General features: G+C 39.5%; 1 protein-coding gene across 1 annotated transcript in view; it reads right to left on the bottom strand.

Moving 5' to 3' along the window:
• Window positions 1-1,849: 1,849 nt before the first annotated feature.
• LOC133518431 (ras-related protein Rab-5B-like) overlaps window positions 1,850-22,183 on the bottom strand; it is a 38,971-nt gene continuing 18,637 nt past the window's right edge. Inside the window, exons 4-6 of the mRNA XM_061852117.1 lie at window positions 9,625-9,841; window positions 8,911-9,026; window positions 1,850-6,174 (exon numbers count right to left, since the gene is read on the bottom strand). Coding sequence (XP_061708101.1) covers window positions 8,923-9,026; window positions 9,625-9,841 — 321 coding nt within the window. The 3' untranslated portion in view covers window positions 1,850-6,174; window positions 8,911-8,922. The remainder of the gene's footprint in view (window positions 6,175-8,910; window positions 9,027-9,624; window positions 9,842-22,183) is intronic.

Genomic DNA, 22,183 nt, shown 5'->3' with positions numbered 1-22,183 from the left:
CTTCGCAACACTAAAACATTGCATTTGTCAATATTTTACTGAACGGACTGGAAACCGTTCACGTGCGCGTCCGCGAACATGCCCGACGCACTGCGATATTGAATCATCAGCAACAATAGGTTCCCTGAACGTAAATGCATGGCATTATATTATAGCCCTTATAGTTCTCGCGGTTGGAGCGGAGGATAGGGGGCCGACTTCCACGTGCCTTGAAACACTCGCAACGCTCAAGGTTCCATTTTCCAACAACTTACTAATACGCTCGTGGTTCAATATTGGTATCTTTCGGTTGCTCGGGTGTCAATCAATAGTACCAACAACTTTGCCCCCTTGTGAAACAATATAGTTCGTTTTTAGGGTTCCGTATCCAAAGGGTCAAACGGGACCCTATTACTGAGACTCCGCTGTCCGTCCGTCCGTCTGTCACCAGGCTGTATCTCATGAACCGTGATAGTCAGCCAGTTAAAATTTCTACAGAGTATGTATTTCTGTTGCCGCTATAACAACAAATACTAAAAACAGAATAAAATAAATATTTATTTAGAATCTCGAGGTTCTCATCCAATCACTGAAGTTAAGCAACGTCGGGCGGGGTCAGTACTTGGATGGGTGACCGTTTTTATAGATAATGGTACGGAACCCTTCCTGTGCGAGTTCGACTCGCACTTGGCCGGTTTTTTTTAGCATTAGATAAAAGGTAAACAATCTTGACGTTTTTAAATTGAAAAAAGCTTTTTAAAAATCAGTAACTATTACTTATGAAAGCAAAATAATCTAAAAGATGGTATATGATTCATAATTGTTACATATTTACTGTGACTTATTTTTCAATAAAAAGAACGTTAAAATCGCTTACCTTCTTTCTAATGCTAAAAAAAAACCGGCCAAGTGCGAGTCGGACTCGCGCACAAAGGGTTCCGTACCATTATTTATAAAAACGGCAAAAAAATATGTTTGTCGTATGGGAGCCCCCCTTAAATATTTATTACAGTACATATGGTGCTACTTTACCGCACTAGTGCGAAAATTAGCATATTACGTTACTGTGTCGAACATTTAAAGGGCCATATGTACTGTAAAACGTTGTACGATACATGTGCGAATAGGTAATTCGTAACTTGTGTCGATTTATCGCCACTCGTTTCGAATTTCCTATTTTTCGCACTTGTATCGTAATGTACTATTTTATTCTGTTTTTAGTATTTGTTGTTATAGCGGCAATGTATTTCTACATCATCTGTGAAAATTTCAACTGTCTAGCTATCGCCGTTCATGAGATACAGCCTGGTGACAGACGGACGGACAGCGAAGTCTCAGTAGTAGGGTCCCGTTTGACCTTTTGGGTACGGAACCCTAAAAACGGACTATAGTTATTTACAAGTGCGGAAAAGAGTAAATTCGAAGAGTGGCGATAAATTAATACACGACCGAAGGTAGTGTTTTTTTAATCGACACGCGTTGCGAATTACCTATCCGCACGTGTATCGTACAACGGTTTACAGTACATAGCCCTTTAAATTTTCGACATATGCACGGACTGTGCTCTCCCGCGCTAAGTAGCATCATGTTTTTTTTAAAACTGAAAACTGATTGGCGATTGGCTCTAGTCACACCTGATGGAAAGTGAAGACAAATATACAATATAAATATATAATATAATATGTACTGTAAATAAATAGTATTACAACGCTCAAAAAGTTTCAAACCAGTTACACGAAGTTTGTTTCCATAGTATGGAATCTTCAGGCAATAAGTATGGAATCCTTACTTATTGCCTGAAGACTGGTTAGCGTTGAAACTCAAGGGACATTTTTATTTAGTTCGTATATGGCTCAAATAAAACACTTCATACATTTACAATATTTTTTTTATTCAATATAATAATCTTAATAAATCCAAAATATTTACACAATACAAAAACATACAGTTTGACCTGGATGTCAACGTTCGCCCCCAGTACTATCGCGCCTTCACAACTAAAGAGCACAAGTCACATAACAAATGCATTCCAAATTCAACCTTAACTGCTTTAAAATAAAAACCAAACTGGCATTTGTTTTGAGTTGATCTTTCGTTCTATAGATGCGACATATCCACTGGCTCGCAAACATAACGTTTCACGGAATAAACCGTAGGCGAAAATTGCAACTTTGCCCAGTAATAAAACTTCTAAATATTATGCTCTAACAAGGATGAAGTCAGGCTCTCTACAGTCAGATGCAAACAAGTAAAATACCGTTTCGTAACGAGCTTAATGTTAATGAACTTTGACACAGAAAAAAAATTTATAATATAATATAACTTTTTCTCCAACTATTGTAATTAAAAAAATATGTACCCTCAACGTTTTGAGTAGCCCCACGGTATCTACAAGTTGGCCCTGGGCAAAGTTGCAATATTACAAAGTAACTTGCTGTTCCGTTAACGCCGGTGCAAGCTTGCGAGACCAGTCGAAGTGCTTATACAGTTAATTCAATATTCTTTCCGCGGTCCTAGGCTATGTTATACTGAATTCAAAACCACTCTGCCCCACTAGCCAGAATCATATGCTCATCAAGATTGCTATTTTGAACGTGAAAATATACAAAACTGATGTCTTTATATTGAAGTCAGCTTTGTAAATTATAGGCATAATCTCGACGAAAGGTAACACATTCGAATACATTTACAACATTTTCACCTATAAAATATATATTGCTGATGAACACCAAGAATCTGTCAGTGAGAGCTCAGTGTTACTAAGACGTTGCAGTGGTGCGGCCGCGATGGAAACAATTTAAACCATAATTCAATGTCGATGCGTATGACATACATAAACAATATGTAATATTCGCGCCGGCACCAGTCAACGTTGTTGTGCCGCGTGCTGCGCCTATTGCAGAGGGTACTATAGGGTTTTCATCACACTTTAAATTAGGGAAGCGCCAATTTTTAACTTTGCCCACCTATCAATCTAAGCCCACTGGATAAGTAAATGTTACTAAATGAATATTTATTCAGATTCAGCCTTAAAATATAAGAAAAAAAAATACCGCATTTTTGAGATCTGGTTAGTAGGTAATATTTAACATTTTTGAGCATGTAACATGAAAAAGAAAAATCATAGATTCTGTCAATTTAGTCAGAAAAAATAAAATATTTTGCTAAATGGCTATACAGTACACGTTATTTAAGTGTAATCAAAAACAAACCCGACCCCCGCCATAAACGCAAGGACGCGAGTGTCAACTACAAAGCACTATAGTTTACATATGATTCGGAACCCCATATGTATTACATTATATATCTTCGTTATCCTATGGCTACGCATATCCTAAGGCGCCATATTGATAAATACAGTTTAAAATCAAATGCTAATTCATTATCATATACTCAGGCCTCTAAATAGCTCCGAAGATTGCTTTCATTTGATATGACCAAGTCTGTAAGTATTCAATATGGCGGCTTAGAACGCCGACGCCCAATATCTAATACCGGAACTATACAAAATGTTGGGACATTTTAAATAACAAATATAACTTCACGCGTAGAACGGGTTTTTGCGGTTAGATTTATCACAAACAATCTAAGCGATACAAGCTTTAGGCGTACTTGGACCGACCGCGAAGGACCTCTTTGCATACTTAGACAACGTCACATTATTCCCATATCATTGATCTGTATCTAGAGTTCCTTGCCCTATTACTGAATTGTATAAGCCACTTTGCCTTTTTTTTTATTTGATTTTAATTTTCAAAAAGCATGCTCAGCAGCCGGTTCAAATATGCCTCAAGTCAGGACTTTGCACTCTCGAGGTGTTCCTACACACGTTCCCTTCACATATAGACGAGTGACGCGATGCACATAGACGACCGAGAATATAGAGTACTGTCGCTTACTTAATGCCAAGCACGAAAGATGTTACAAAAAATTACATTACCCAAAAATCGTCCAACTTTACCCACCCTTTATCAATGCCCGGAATATCTTATTAGAAAATTTAAGGATTCAAATAATTTTCCCTAAATAACCAAGCCGAATGGGCAAAGTTGTAACAATATCAAAGGATACCATAAAATCGAATATTTATGAACCCTGGCATTGAACATATGGCGCGCCACCAAATTCCCCCATGTATATAAACTCGCGAAGCAAGCGGCGAGTGGAATGCTAAATAATAACCTTTACATTAAAGTTAACTGCCACAACACCCCTCTAGTTACACTTCTCTTAAAAATATATAATCATACAGAAAATATACTAATACAAGTAATATAGAACAAATTTGTCCAATGATTATTTTATTAGGTATATAAAATAACGTCCTAACTGAGATGTAAATCTAATTTAAAATAACTATGCACATGTGTGTGACGACGCCCTACACGACGCAATACTGGAGTGGCACATACAGTTGTTGTCTCTCTAGACAAAGTACAGAGTAAGAGAGACAGAAACTAGTTGTGCTCCATTCTAACTGTCAATACTTAATTACGTTTTATGCGGTTTATAATTTGCAAGTGAACACTGAGTTTGTGAACAACATTAGAATATTACCCGTTAAACTATTGATTTAGCTGACCAGAAAAAAACACCATTAAAACATTTTTTTTTTAACAACGATCTTATATCACGGGACGTCGCTAAATATAAACTATTGTCTCGTTCTAAAAAGAATATTGCACAGACATTAAAGGAGCATTATTTTAATATCAATATTACCAGTTGTAAATATAATTCGCCATGTCCGACACGGCCATCCTGACATTGTACTCGTCCCTTCAATGAAAGGTAACCAACAAACATCGATTGATCGAAACTTGTAATATACTGTTATTTAATTATTTAATTTTTATTGCACAATACATGAAGGTACAAATGGCGGACTTTTTGTTATTATTTTCTGAGTCTGGCCAGCTATAATCAAAAGTCCAGTTTGTAGACCTTTATTGCGTTGTAGGTGTAGGGCGGTGGTGAATTGATATATCATAGTAGGCATGAGTGATGCGAGTGAGCGGGATTTTAATTTAGTGACAGAAACCGTGACATTTGACAAAGATCAGTTAATCATTTATACTCAAGAACAATGACAGCGTGTAGTATTTTTGTATAAATTATATGTTATATTTATGTTTCATAAAGATAATAATTCATTAATGGTTTTAATATTCCTTGTCGAGAATCCAGCTCGATACAATAAATTATTTTTTAGTAAAGGTTCCTGTGTGATTATGGTATAATCAATAGTCAAACAGGTAAAAAAACTAAATCATCTTTAGAATAGATTCTGACAGATTGTAATAAATTGATTTTTATAATAATTATATTTTTTTTGGTTATATGTGTGCCAGAGAAGCGGATTTTTTCATATATATTATTTATTGGTTTCTTTTTGACACTATGATGACAATGAACGATCGAATGATGTGAGTGAACGAATGTAAATGCACCTTCACCACAATTTGGACAGCGATGGAACGACCCTACGGCCGGAGAGTTTAAAATGAAAGCGTGTAAAAGTAAATTCAGTGGTTAAAATATAATAAGTGAAGTTTGAGAACCGTGAAGCTTTCTAACCAAGTATTTTATACAATTAACTGTTAAATTGTAGATTAGACTAAAACGGACGCGAGCGGCGCGCGTACGGACACGCAGCGAGTTACCCTATAGGGTAAACGTTTTAATATATTAAATAGCTCTCTAACTACGAGTTATTAACATGTGTGTACCCTCCACAAGAAATCAGCGACCGTATACCAACTGACCATAAAGTCTTTGTATCTGTTTATCCTCTCGAGCGACAAAAAAATTAAATTTTCGTGCCGTGCGGTGCCTCGAGGCGGTTTCAGTATTAAAAATGGCGGCCGTCGCATGTCCATTTCGAAGCATCTTGCCGCACGAGGGGTGATGCATCAGTGCCATTTAGATACAAAACAATCTTATCCTAATTTACCCCAGATAGTCAAGTACATTCTGAATATACGTGTACACGGTCGTGGTGTGGTATTGTGTACAAATTTCTAAGGTACACGCGCCGCCCGCGCCATCCCCGCGCTATGTCCGCCTAAAACATGAACCAAATTAAATATATCTTTTATTAATTACATCTCGTACGTGTATTATAGCTAGTATGTGGGCGCCGCGGCTACGTACGGATCATGCGCCGAGCGCGCCCGACCAGGGTAGCGAATTTATCTGAAATTTGACAAACAGGCTTTTAACAAGGTTAACATAAAGTAGTGTAATGTAGTTTTTATAGTTTGATAATAATTTTCCAAATATGTTTAATATAACATTTCTTGATTTTGGATACTTTTAATGATAAAAAGCCAATACCTGTCAGTTTTATTTATCAAGTTGTTAAATACAAGTGAGAACAAATCCCTATTGATATTACTATGATAATTTTACAGCCATAAAAATAAAATGTTGACATTCCAAAATGCTACATATTTAATTTAGGTAATGACGTTGAATTAAGTATGTAAGGTTTGTACAGATGGCGCTAAGCATAGGTGTTACTTGTCTCTAGTTGTGTTTTAGGCCATAAAAAAAAAACACTATTCGTAGCACTGACAGGTAAAACCTATGCGACTGGCCGAACACTTTATCTATAAAGAGGGTCATAGCGTACTCTCAATAATATCCTGTATCTGAATATAAATAAATAAATAAATAAATATTATAGGACATTATTACACAAATTGACTAAGTCCCACAGTAAGCTCAATAATGCTTGTATTGAGGGTACTAAGACAACGATATATATAATATATAAATATTTATAAATACTTAAATACATAGAAAACACCCATGACTCAGGAACAAATATCCATGCTCATCACACGAATACATGCCCTTACCAGGATTTGAACCCGGGACCATCAATTTCGTAGGCAGGGTCACTACCCAATAGGCCAAACCGGTCGTCGACATACGTCGAATATGACATTCTAAATGTTCATTGCACACACGTCTCATCCGTTTTGAGAGATTTAGGCATCGTGTCGTATACCTAGTTTCTATTAGATATTTAGTGGTATACAATAGTGTATATGCGTGTAATCATATAGGTATGTATCTATGACACGTGCTACCCTCGAGCCTCGAGTAGCTGTACCCGGGCAGCACTAGTGTCGCGTGTGGTTGTGTCGCACCTACCCCGTGTATCACTGGCAGCAGGCAGCACTAGCGAGTGTACGCACCTGCCCCGTGTATCACTTGCAGCAGGCAGCATTAGCGAGTGTACGCACCTGCCCCGTGTATCACTTGCAGCAGGCAGCACTAGCGAGTGTACGCACCTGCCCCGTGTATCACTTGCAGCAGGCAGCACTAGCGAGTGTACGCACCTGCCCCGTGTATCACTTGCAGCAGGCAGCATTAGCGAGTGTACGCACCTGCCCCGTGTATCACTTGCAGCAGGCAGCACTAGCGAGTGTACGCACCTGCCCCGTGTATCACTTGCAGCAGGCAGCACTAGCGAGTGTACGCACCTGCCCTGTGTATCACTGGCAGCAGGCAGCACTAGCGAGTGTACGCACCTGCCCCGTGTATCACTTGCAGCAGGCAGCACTAGCGAGTGTACGCACCTGCCCCGTGTATCACTAGCAGCAGCCAGCACTAGCGAGTGTACGCACCTGCCCCGTGTATCACTAGCAGCAGCCAGCACTAGCGAGTGTACGCACCTGCCCCGTGTATCACTAGCAGCAGGCAGCACTAGCGAGTGTACGCACCTGCCGTGTATCACTTGCAGCAGGCAGCACTAGCGAGTGTACGCACCTGCCCCGTGTATCACTTGCAGCAGGCAGCACTAGCGAGTGTACACACCTGCCCCGTGTATCACTTGCAGCAGGCAGCACTAGCGAGTGTACGCACCTGCCCCGTGTATCACTTGCAGCAGGCAGCACTAGCGAGTGTACGCACCTGCCCCGTGTATCACTTGCAGCAGGCAGCACTAGCGAGTGTACGCACCTGCCCCGTGTATCACTTGCAGCAGGCAGCACTAGCGAGTGTACGCACCTGTCCCGTGTATCACTTGCAGCAGGCAGCACTAGCGAGTGTACGCACCTGCCCCGTGTATCACTTGCAGCAGGCAGCACTAGCGAGTGTACGCACCTGCCCCGTGTATCACTTGCAGCAGACAGCACTAGCGAGTGTACGCACCTGCCCCGTGTATCACTTGCAGCAGGCAGCATTAGCGAGTGTACGCACCTGCCCCGTGTATCACTTGCAGCAGGCAGCACTAGCGAGTGTACGCACCTGTCCCGTGTATCACTTGCAGCAGGCAGCACTAGCGAGTGTACGCACCTGCCCCGTGTATCACTTGCAGCAGGCAGCACTAGCGAGTGTACGCACCTGCCCCGTGTATCACTTGCAGCAGGCAGCACTAGCGAGTGTACGCACCTGCCCCGTGTATCACTTGCAGCAGGCAGCATTAGCGAGTGTACGCACCTGCCCCGTGTATCACTTGCAGCAGGCAGCACTAGCGAGTGTACGCACCTGCCCCGTGTATCACTTGCAGCAGACAGCACTAGCGAGTGTACGCACCTGCCCCGTGTATCACTTGCAGCAGGCAGCACTAGCGAGTGTACGCACCTGCCCCGTGTATCACTTGCAGCAGGCAGCACTAGCGAGTGTACGCACCTGCCCCGTGTATCACTAGCAGCAGCCAGCACTAGCGAGTGTACGCACCTGCCCCGTGTATCACTTGCAGCAGGCAGCACTAGCGAGTGTACGCACCTGCCCCGTGTATCACTCGCAGCAGACAGCACTAGCGAGTGTACGCACCTGCCCCGTGTATCACTTGCAGCAGGCAGCACTAGCGAGTGTACGCACCTGCCCCGTGTATCACTTGCAGCAGACAGCACTAGCGAGTGTACGCACCTGCCCCGTGTATCACTTGCAGCAGGCAGCACTAGCGAGTGTACGCACCTGCCCCGTGTATCACTTGCAGCAGGAGGAGGCGCGCGGCTGCTCGCCGTCGTTGAGGCGCCGCGCGCCGCCCGCCGCCGCGCCGCCGCCGCCTTCACTCTTTGGTAACTTGTTCGCTGAAACGGAGTTATTTACATTTAATTATACGGTTCAATCTCCCAATTTCAAAAAAGTTTTGGGTTTTCTGTTGAGTGTCTTAAGTAAAAGTCTCGGAAACTTCCAACTTTACTTTTGATTATACTCTGAATCGACTTTAGCCTTTTGAACTCGACCATACACTTGGTGACAATGACCATTACTGACCAGCACTCTGTATATCTCTATATACCACCGATCGCTAGGAATATGCGATACTCCAAGTCTGCTGGCATAAGGTTGAGACACACCTTTGGTCGCTGCCGCGCACACTCAGCACACTTGGCGATCTTTAGGAATATGTCGCTGACGTTTGAAAACGGTCTTGGCGATGGACTCCATGAAGAGCAGGCCGTTCTCGTCAGCATACGCTTGGGCCTCTTCGAACTCGACCATTACACCTCTAAACCGACAGTTCAGCTGGATTTACCGATCGCTAGGAATATGTCATTGACGTTAAATCCGGTCTTGACACTGGTTTCCACGGACAGCAGCCCGTTCTCGTCAACATACACTTGGACTTCGATCTCGACACCCGATCATCACAACTCTAACCCAATAAGTTCAGTAGTCACTTACCGATCGCTAGGAAAATATCGTTAACGTTCATGGCGGTTTTGGCGCTGGTCTCCATAAACAACAAGCCGTTCTCATCAGCGTAGGCCTGGGCCTCCTCGAACTCGACCATGCGCTTGGCGGCCAGGTCGCTCTTGTTGCCGGCGAGCGCGATCACTATCGACGGCGACGCCTGCCGCTGCAGCTCTTTGACCCAGTTGCGCGCGCGCCCGAATGTGTCCTGCAATGAAAAGGGTTGATAAGATTTTTTGTTTAACATTTTGTAGGGTGGAATTTCTTAATGGGACAGTGAAGGCAGCTATCAGATCTCGTGCTGCGAATACGGTCTTAGAAGACCTTCCATCGATTTCAAATTAATGAAGATTGGCGTTTACAGATTATAGAAAAAACGTATACGATGCGAGAAAAAGGTCATTTTTGACAAACTTTTTTTTATGCCAATCGATCCCATTCCTATCGAGGATCAAAAGCTTGTATGGAACAAAAAAAAATGGCTAGAAAAGCCATAAATGGGGAAAACTTTTCCCATACTATTTGTATGAAAATGATAACTTTTATTTTTATGCCAATCGATTTCATTCCTATCCAGTATCAATAGTTTCCTAGGGGTCAACTTAAGGTAATGTACTAAAGAGCCACAAATTTAATAGAACTAAGAGATAACGTAAAATGGCAAGGTAATGTACTATATCTCGATTTCGGACTTTTACTAAGGTACCAACAAAAGTTACTCAGTATAACCTATATATTCACCCCATAAATTATTGTAGGTGATTAAATAAACATCCTGTATAAGCCCAATATTGTCAGCAAGTGATTCTAATTTAACTTCAATATTGGATCCACACAGACTTGCATACTGACTAACACGGAAAATTATAAAAAGCCTGTAATTAACTTAAAGGAAAGGTAAAATATAATTTGATATTTATATATCCGAGCCCGTTGGAGAAAGAAAGCATCGTGAGAAATTCAAAGGTTCCAATCTGCAGTGCGCTAGCGTGGGAACTATACGAGTAGATAACCCAAAACGATCAAAATTACTATCGTGTTTAACGTGGCAAAAAATATACTCAAACGCTTTACGGCAATGTGTCAAAATAAAGACCCAAAGCTGGAAGAAAAATAAATAAACACAATTTCAGATTATTTTCACGCACACCTATAACAGTTTCAAGTACGAAAACGAACGATATAGGTTAGTACGATAGCTAAAAAGTAAAGTAATTATAGCTGTTCCCCACGGCACCGTTGCCTACTGCCCATTCGTAAACCGTATTGCAACGAGCTAAGATCCACATTGGGCAGTTGTGCGAATAGCGGCGCATGCAAGGTCGCGGCTCGCATGTAACCGCCGCGTATAAAGCCGTCTAATTAAACATTCAGACGCTTGGATTCCCATCAATACTATTATATCCGATAATAGAATCGCTAAGTTATTACAATGCTCGATTCAACGACTGTCGAACATTCAGAAAAGGTAACTGTATTGTCAAGTATACATGTCTGGATATTTATTTTGTTCACACTACGGTGCGGCTCGAACATGTTAGGTTTATATGTACAGGTTATTTAGTTGATTTTTTTTTTCACATTTTACTTCCCAGATAATATAAAAATCGTTGTGTTTTATGATATTTAATATTGTTTTTTAGTCATTCATTAAGAACCTGTATGTCTAGCGTAGCCCTACAGACTTAAATTTGCTTAATTAATGTAAGAACACACGAAAGAATTGGTAACTGACGTTACAATTTCGTGGAATTAACCCAATTGGTGCAGAGAAATATATGGCATAACCAATACAATTGCTAAATTTCTTAATGAATGACTAAAAAAACAATATTAAATATTATAAAACACAACGATTTTTATATTATCTGGGAAGTAAAATATGAAAAAAAAATCAACTAAATAACCTGTACATATAAATTTTGATTTTATTTATCAATTACCCTTAAAACAAGCATAAATCAACAATTTGCTAATTATTGGGATAAGAAAATGTACATTAATCTACTAAATAACATATACAGGCAAAATTCTGCCTTTCCCAATGAAATACCCTTAAAACAATAATAAATATTAATAAACACCACAATTTGTACATTATTTGGAAAATGTGAAATGATCAACTAATATTTAGTTACTAAATAACCGCTGTGTGTGTGAAAATAAATATTGTTCGAACAGGTAATTATTATCATTAAATTACGGGACAATGTACTGCCCCGTATTAGTGCCGCCAGATTACGGGAAAATGAAAAGTTCGTGCCTGAAATACGGGACAACCCGTAAAATATGGGAAATCTGGTCACCCTAGTCCCAATCTAAGTTTGCATCTTGGCAGCGACAAAGTGAGACAGTGTCAGCATAACGGCGTTCGCGCCAGTTAGCGTTGCTCATGCTATTTTTCGTTAACCCGCTCACCCGCTCCGTGCAACCGCGCCATCTAGCGGACGCCCTACTTCAAATTCAAATTTCCATGGGAATTGGACGTTTTCGCACCGCTCCTACACTGTCGCTTGCAAAGTGTGTGCAAGCTTGAGACTGATGCTATACAGGACCCCCAGAGTTAGCTGGAGACTGACTCGATACAGAACCCCGACGCCACCCACAACAATAAGCGAACGTGCCTAAAATTATACAGCCGGACATAAAAACCGGTGATAAAAACATTAAATTCGCATGCAAATGATAACGGGCAGCGTTAGCAAAAAGCACCCAAACATCAATGTCAGTGAATAGAAGACTTATTATTTTGTTAGATTCCTTTTTATTTGGCGTAGGAGTATAGTGTTCAAATGATAAAGGATTAACCATATAGCTTACACGTTGAATAGGAATATTTCGCGCTATTTTCGATATGCCTGCGGTCGTCTGAGAATTAAAGGTATTTTTCCCCAGTTGGGGAATCCCCAATTCCAAGTCTGTATGAGTGACACATTCTTATCTATCTCATTTAAGTTGGTTGGTACTTTGTGTTTAACCGTTTTCCCGCACTAATCTACAAGGTTTTCACAAAAAATCCAAATATATTCCAATTAATACAGCTTTGAAGACAAGTAACATTTCCTGAAAGTGTAATCTAATTTGAACCTTAAATCGGAATGCTGAAGTTGAAATTCTAATGGCGCGTATGTGGTCGATAAATCGTACTATGCCTGGAAAAGGGTTAATAAATATCAATATCTTTAAATAATGTTTACTAGTTGTTTAAATGAAATATCAGCACCTACTTAAGATCGTGTTACTGTGCCAGAGTGCCAGACTCCTTGCTTTCTGTTTGACGTTGCTTATTTTAGAATTATTCTGTATGTTTTTATTTACAGTACATATGGGGCTACTTTATAGCACTAGTGCGAGAAGTAGCATATTATGTTACTGTGTCGAACATTTAAAGGGCCATATGTACTGTAAAACGTTGTACGATACATGTGCGAATAGGTAATTCGCAACTCGTGTCGATTTAAAACACTCCCTTCGGTCGTGTTTTAATTTATCGCCACTCGTTTCGAATTTCCTATTTTTCGCACTTGTATCGTAATGTACTATTTTAATACGGGTATACAACTGTTTGTACCTAAAATAGTGAGGATTTAAGAGGGCATATTATATTATACCGGGTTTTTCCTGTAACACGAGCAAATAAATAACCATATATTGTACTCCTAAAATAATATAACTTTTGATTAACAACTTTAAAAAATTATGAATTATTTAGGGTTTATCTTTTTCATACAAATTTAATATTATTTTCAATGTACACTGACATCAGTGTGTTCGACGTTGCTTGCCACGCTTTAAACGTAACACAATTCTCAATACATTGCGTTTTAGAATTAACTTCAATGTGTAGTAAAATTGAACAAATGTTGGTGAGTTTGAGGAGTACAGCCTACAGTTTAATTTATTGCTCATGTTACAGGAAACATCCGGTATAAGGGCGTTTTAAGAGACAACCGGTCTGGCCTAGTGGGTAGTGACTGCCTATGACGCCGATGGTCCTGGGTTCGAATCCCGGTAAGGGCATTTATTTGTGTGATGAGCACAGATATTTGTTCCTGAGTCATGGGTGTTTTCTATGTATTTAAGTATTTGTATATTAAATATATGGTTGTCTGATTACCCACAAGCCTTCTTGAGCTTACTGTGGGGCTTAGTCAATTTGTGTAAGAGTAAAAAGAATGGTATCGTGTTCTGAGTAGGAAAAGTAAAAGAAATTTTTTTTTGGCCTTTATATGTAGGGTTGACCGACTTGGACGACCACCTACCCCCATAGGACAAAAATTTTTTTTCGTGTCAAAAAAAATCTCTTCTGTTTTCCTAGTCAGATCATGTTACTGAATATGCCCTTAAGCTTTTTTTTTGTTACACCGTGTACATATTAAGGTTAGCAAATGTTATCTATATTTTGTAAACATCAATTTCAATATTTCAAGCAGTCTCTAAAACCGTCCAGCCGAGTTTTCACTACAACGTTAATCGTGACGTATGCGTGAGCCCTTGAACTTCAGAAGTCTTATAAGTGCGCCGCCGATACTCGTGGGCGGCGAGTGCGACAAATACACGACAACACTGCGACACGACCTGTGACAGGTGACGTAGGGGATCAATATTCTACAGGTAGGTAGTATTGAGTGAATCTTAAGAAATTCTTAAGATTTCTTAATTGGGTAACTCTTGAGCGTCAAAAAGAATTCTAGAAATTAAGAGTTTTTGAGACACTATCCCATTTAATGCGCAATTTTAGGCCCTGTACCCTTAGGGTACGCAATTGCGTAATTTTTTTTCTAGGTTAGGTATGAACTACCTGTGTGCCATGTTTTAACGTAATCCGATTAGCTGTTTTTGTGGACATGCATGGGGTTCTCCAAAAAAGAGTGCACAGGTTTTTAAAGGGTCGGCAACGCGCATGTAATATCTCTAGTGATGTAGGCGTCCATAGGCTATGGTGACTGCTAACCAACAGTTGTAGTTTATAAAAAAAAAAACAAAAATAAGTAATCCCTATGGGAGAGTCGGTTATATCGTACCAGCTTTAACTTAAAATTGAATATTTTGTTTAACTGTACATATAAAAGTTCAGTATCTTGGCTACATTCATTATGAAGATGAGTATTCTGGGATTAAGCTAACGTCAAAATGCTTTTTTTCTGCAGAGCCGTACGTTCATGCCCTAAGAAGTATGTGTATGTAGTTACCGTGATTATTATTGTGATACATACAACAAACTGCTTAAAACGTGTGTTTTTTCAATAGCCCGCGATAAACGACAGATATTATTTCCTGCAGGTCGTCAGTAGATAAATGACCGGCCACGTACGTGGCAACATGTCACACTAGCCCGGCATGTGGCGCGCTATCACGTCCAGTGAGATAAACGCATTCCATTCACTGGTACCCTGTTCACACTTCCGAGTCCGTTCGGGCCAGATGTGTCCGTCCGACCAAATACGCTGTTCATAAATATCTAACACATGAAATATTTGTGAACTTGGCTACTTAATGGTATGAACGAATGGTAATAATGTCACACGGAACCGACTGCATGACATGTTAGTCACGAGACACTCGTCAGAAGACCCCGAGACAGGTCGAGAACGAGTGTGTAAGTACAATAGGGTCGCCATCAAGTTATACAAGCGTAACTGGTTCCCCGCGATACAGGTGCAACCTAGTGCGGCCCCCGCAACTGGTAACTATATCTGTAATACTTATTAGAAAATAAACTATTCTATTCTATTCCATCAGATATATCGGAGCGGCCGAGGCGCTCAAAAATATCTGAACACTCACTCTAACGCCTTGATAATAGAGGCGTGTTCAAATATTTGTGAGCACCTCGGCCCCTTCGATATATCTGATGGCGGCTGTACATACTGCCCTTCTTGTCTCGCCCCTCTCCGATTGGGTCGGCGTTTTACCCAAAATTTCGGTTAAGTAAAGCTCTCGACGAGTGTGTTGTACAGCCGGCATCAGCTGTATCGGACAGGCTATGGTGTCTGCGACTGGATGTGATGTAACTGATACTCAGATATTTATGAGAAATATTTGAGTATATTTGTAAGCGCCTTGGCTGCTACGATAAATCAGTAACCCCAGTGAAAATTTATAGCGTGACGTGGCGTTTGCGTTAAGTCTCATTTTGTATGGGATTTTGAGTTTCCAAAACGATCCGCTTGGCGCGCTGTTTCTAAATCCCATACAAAATGAGACTTAACTCAAATGCGTACGTCACGTCACGTTATCGAATAAATTTACACTAGAGGGTCAGATAGCATCTGTCAATACGTAAAACCCCTTGACAATAGCGGCGTGTCATGTTCAGATGTTTGTGTACATCTGGACCAAAAGGGTCAAACGTGACTACTTTGATTATCTCGGGTTAATAATATGAAAAATTAAAAAAATAGAATTTCGTCTCATAAAAAAATCTATATATACCAAGACTGAAGATTTTGACCTAACTAACTAACTGCTTTGGCTCAGCGATCCAAAAAGAATCTTGGCCTCCGAAACGAGAGAACGCCACCTGTCCCGATCCAGCGCGGTTTCCTGCCATGAATTGGCATTCAGCCGACGCAGGTCCGCCTCCACGCCATCACACCAGCGGTACCTGGGGCGCCCGATCGGACGACGGCCGATTGGTCGCCCCAAGTACGCTTCCTTGACTACGCGATTATTCCCCATTCTGAGTAGGTGACCAAGCCAGCGACCTAGTTCACTAAATCTCACAACACGTAACATGATCAATATCTGCAATTTAAGGCTGCAAATCGTGCCAAAGATGCAACGAACAGCGAGCAGGGATAGCAGAAAGACTAAGAGGAATTACGAATCTAATTTCCTATAAACCTTTCTTACAAATTATTAGACAGTCCACATTATAAACTACCGTTGGCGCTTGTTGCGTATGCAGCTGTAATGTTCAGCCAAGGTATGGTTGGACCGGACCGATACAGTGTTATGTTTACGATGCTTGATATAAAAATAATCTTTACTTAATTTAGTCGTTATCTTTTATCTATTTTTCAATTTGTTCACTCTATATTATTTTATGTCTTTTTCCTTCTTGTCTGTTACCTTTCGTGATTTTTCTCACTTGATGGTCTCATCGGAAGATCAGCGCCGGAAGCCACCAGCAACATGCTGAGATGAGGCCATTTCTTGGCACTTTATACTTCCTTTGTTTTTGTTATATCATGTAATTTAATGTGTCTTGTTTGTGTCTACGAATAAAAATTATTCTATTCTATTCTATAAAGGGGCCCACTGATTAACAGTCCGCCGGACGATATCGGCCTGTCAGTTATTCGGAACTGTAAACTTTTTGTTCTAACTGACAGACCGATACCGTCCGGCGGACTGTTAATCAGGGGGCCCCTTTAGGAACAGTACTATTTCCAATACGATGCCACGTACAACGAAATCTTTCATTTCGTCAGGTCCGAACACGAATTTCTTCAAATGGATTTGTAATCAATGTTTGATTTCTAGTTTGCATGTGCGCGCAACACGTGAACAGTATAATAAACTCAAGATGCTATTCCCTATGTGCACGACAGTCACGCAACCTAACAGCCGCAAATCTAGGGGAAAACGCCAATTCACTACATAAATAAATAAATAAATAAATAAATAAATATTATAGGACATTATTACACAAATTGACTAAGTCCCACAGTAAGCTCAATAAGGCTTGTGTTGAGGGTACTTAGACAACGATATATATATAATATATAAATATTTATAAATACTTAGAAAACACCCATGACTCGGGAACAAATATCCATGCTTATCACACGAATAAATGCCCTTACCAGGATTTGAACCCGGGACCATCGGGACATCTTATAAAACTACTCTAAAACTATAAACTACTGAATGGATTTTCATACGACTTTCATCTATCAATAGAGTGATTCTTGAGGAAGGATTTAAGGTATATAACTTATTAAGGTTTTGTGTAAATTGGTTAAAATATAACGATGTAGTCGGAAAAAATCACACTGGCAGGAGCTATAATCGAAAACGCTGCCTAATCCGTTTGAGCTATAACAACACAATGTATGGTGGGGTTGTCTCTCTTTCATGGGTCTACACAAAAATTCCGCGATGTTGAATGTCTATCTTTTAAGGATAACTTACTATACCCATTCTTAATATAATAATAATTCAGCCTATATACGTCTCACTGCTGGCCACAGGCCTCCTCTCATGTGCGGGAGGGCTTGGGCAATAGTCCCCACGCTAGCCCAATGCGGATTGAGGACTTAACATACACCTTTGAATTTCTTCGCAGATGTATGCAGGTTTCCTCACGATGTTTTCCTTCACCGAAAAGCTAGTGGTAAATATCAAATGATATTTCGTACATAAGTTCCGAAAAACTCATTGGTACGAGCCAGGATTTGAACCCGCGACCTCCGGATTGAAAGTCGGACGCCATATCCACTCGGCCACCACCGCTATATACCCATTCTTAACTTCTAGAATAATATCACATAATATATGGCATTTGCAAAGCTATTTACACGGATATAGTATTAATAATTATCAAATTAAATACGTTAGTTATATTAAGCATTTCATACAGATTACAATGGTCCCTTACACCATACAATTTAAATGAATATTTCACGAGTCGTAAATTTAAGTTTCATTTCGAGCTATATAACTTGTACGAAATGTTAAAGACGCTATCCGCAGTTAGTTCTAATTTTGACCACCTTATGCGCTGGGATCGCTTTACTTACCCCCACCATGCACTTCGGACGGTCCCAATAGTGCGGCCAAAACCGTGTCGGTATCGTTCGTGCCATCCACGATGACGCGCAGATTTGTCAAATCTAACCTTAAATAACATGACATTACGAGTTAAGGCACGCGTCATTGTGAATGACACGATATATAGGGCAATATAATTAAAGAGAGAAAGCTGCAAAACGCATCGCTTACAGATTGCGAGTGCGAGCGAGTCAGCCAGCTTAATAATTTACGATTCTACAAGCATGTTGGTTTTAGCCCCACAACAGTGACACGTGAAGATTAAGTACAGTGGAATCGCAAATGAAAATTAACAGTTATCTGATAACGTGACGATATGGCAGTCCTTGAACACGCGGATACGGAGGCGTTCCTTGTCTTTTCTCTAGCAGCTAATATAACATATGTTACTCTCACAAACGACCAAAAAAAAGATTTCGGGTAATATCAAAAATCATTTTTAGGGTTCCGTACCCAAAGGGTCAAACGGGACTCTATTACTGAGACTTCGCTGTCCGTCCGTCTGTCACCAGGCTGTGAACCGTGATAGCTAGACAGTTGAAATTTTCACAGATGATGTATTTCTGTTGCCGCTATAACAACAAATACTAAAAACAGAATAAAATAAATATTTAAGGGGGCTCCCATACAACAAACATATTTTTTTTGTCATTTTTATAAATAATGGTACGGAACCCTTCGTGCGCGAGTCCGACTCGCACTTGCCCGGTTTTTTTAATTTATCATGTCAGAGTCCATGTTGTTCCTGAGTCATGGGTGTTTTCTATGTATTTAACTATTTATAAATATTGATATATTATATATATCGTTGTCAAAGTACCCTCAACACAAGCCTTATTGAGCTTACTGTGGGACTTCAATTTGTGTAATAAAATAATGTCCTATAATATTTATTAATTATTTATTTTGTGCAAGAAACTCCTAAAAGGGACACGTTTCCTTTTTTGAAACTGTGTTTCCTGTATTTTTTTTGTCTATGTGTAATAAAGCAAATATAGGCAAGTTATCATCATCTTCCTAGCATTTCGCTACGAATATGATGTCTATTATGATATTTAATTTTTTTAATTACATTTATTGATATGCTTAATCTATATTCTTACCTCTTTTAGGCACTAGGTTTCCGCGTTTTGCAAAAAAACGCTTCAAACTTATAACACTTATACGTATCAAAATCTATCATGTCTAACCCAAACATCGCCAGGAACATTACAAAAATAGACCCAAAGCTACTGAAACAAAGCTCAAATTCGTTGCTAGCAGGTTGATAGTTGGCCATTATCAAACATAGACATAGATGAGATGAGTAATAAGTTCAGTTTATCGATAAAAGGTCATCTTTTGTTGGTGTTCCCTGGCCTTGCTGGCGGCCTTGGTGTGTATCAACTTACCTACGCCAATTACATAACAGCTATTTTTAGTTATTTCAATAAACTTTTTACGATATAAATATAAAGGTTACAGAGCGCAAGGCCTCAGGCGAATTAATAGTGATACTGATATCTGATTACTTAGTTATTTTATTTGATGACAAGATTTACCTACAATGAAAATAGTACATTTCGATGCTAGTGCGGGAAGAATGAAATTTCCGCACGTGTATCGAACGACGTTTTTTAATACAGTTGCGAAAAAATAAGAAAAACAACAAGTACTTTTTTATGCACAGAACATAAGACAGAAACAATTGTTAATAAAAAATATTATACTATTATTACCTAAGTATCGTTATTTACGATTATTTGTGTATCGTATATTTAAATTGTATGAAAACAATATCGAATGAACATTCTTCAGTAAGAAAAAATGCAAAAAAAAACGCCTCTGCTTTGACAGGCGTTTCATCAGCTATTCCGTTCCATTCAGACAACTTATTAAGAACGGTTTTTCAACATTCAATATTAAAAAATAAACGTGTTATAATGATGAAGATATGATAATGATGATAATTTATTACTTAATTATGAAATAGGCTTATATTTATTATTTTTACATTAACAGTAGGTTTTTATGTTGAGTACGACGACGAAGAAACCTTGGTTCTTCGGGCAGGGGAAGGTTGTCCGTGCACGCTCAAATGAGGTGCTAAGTGCAACGGAGGTTACCACCAGTACCAGCCCTCTGCACGCTAGTTCACGCCGTTTAAATATCATTTTAGCAGATATTACCATATAAGTCAGCTACTGTACTCTAGCTCAACATTACCTACCATGAAAAAAAATTTTCCTGTATAAAACAGTGATTCTGCAATGTACAGATCTCTCCGTTTCTATTTCCTAATAATGGGAATTTAACTAACTTCCTTTATTGAGTTTTTGCTTAAAAATCATTGGATGCAAGAAAAAGGTTTATACTAAAAACCATTAAAAAGTGAACTCGAGTAATACTGATTTACTCGTAGTTCCGTATATCGCGTAATTCCGATAATTTATTCTTAACAAGATTGAAATATTGGTGATTTTCTAGAAGAACTGACATTCGCAAGTGATTCGACTACACGCTGGAGCTGATTCTACAGAAAAAATATACAGGTGGGCAAATAAGAAGTATACATTTTGTTTTTAAATGTTAACTATGTTAAGTTCAAAGATTATTAAGTATCGTTTTAAAAATATATTACTCAGGGTTAGCAAGTAGATGTGGAGCATAATTTCTGACATATGTCTACCACTAACACCAGGCAAATGTGAGCCCTTATCATCGCACATTTCGCACATTTTCGGTGTTACCTTATTAAATTGGTATCGCATTATACCATTAAAATTTCATCAGCTTGTTAGCATAGACACGTAATTTTAGATAGCCCCACAGAAATAAGTCAGGAGCTGCAAAATTTGGGGAATTTGGGTGCAAATCACTATCACTGCTTCTCGAAATTAATCAAGCATACAACGTCGTTTAAACAACACAAACATTTGAGAAAAAAATGCTCGCTGCTCGAGGTAGACATTTGGCAGAAATTATCTTCCATATACAATTACCAACCCTGAATAATATATTTATGAAAAAATATTTCCTAAATTTTGCACTTAATATACTTAAAACATAAAAACAAAGCGTATCACTCTTATTTGGCCATCCTGTACAAGTGCGCCTTTTAAATTCCAATATTACCATTCTCGATCCGATGTTTTGTGAAAAAACTAAACCTAATGAAGAAAGCGGTCACGAGATGGGCAACAGAGTTGTTACCTACACCTAACTAATCTACAACTTCGATTATTTACGCACTGAGACGCATACTACACTAACGGAAAACAGCCACTTAGTATGCCTTTCGTTTTCCATGCCCATCAAGTGTAAATACGTTGAAACAACAGTAGTTGCGCAAGTTTAAAGAATTGTTTGCGTCCTTGGAGCGCCGGAAACCGTAAAAGCGGTTGCATAAGCGCGCCGAATCAGAAGCGAGCACCGCGAAGAAAACACCGCAACTGCAGCTGTGTACCATCGTGCATTGTCGACGACATACTCATAGTTAACTCAAGTATAAGTCCTATACACGGTGTAGCGTTCAGTGTGGATCAAAGCTACCGATTACTACCATGTATGTTCAAAGAAAATTATTGGTTACAGAGATTTAAGGAAAATCATTTAACAGCAGCAATTTCTGCCACGAGGGAAATAAAAATACAATGCGCCTATTTTTTTCCATAATGACTCCTACTTATAAACGATGACGATTATGTTGAATTTAGACACCAACTTACAACTACGACACGGTTTGTAATTGTTTCGACTTCGGTCAAAGTGAAAAGGTAAGTATTAAACTAAA

This window comes from Cydia pomonella, chromosome 5, assembly GCF_033807575.1.
Source record: "Cydia pomonella isolate Wapato2018A chromosome 5, ilCydPomo1, whole genome shotgun sequence".
Taxonomy (NCBI): Eukaryota; Metazoa; Arthropoda; class Insecta; order Lepidoptera; family Tortricidae; genus Cydia; species Cydia pomonella.
The sequence above is the reverse complement of the archived record's forward strand: the minus strand, read 5'-3'. Positions and strand labels throughout refer to the sequence as shown.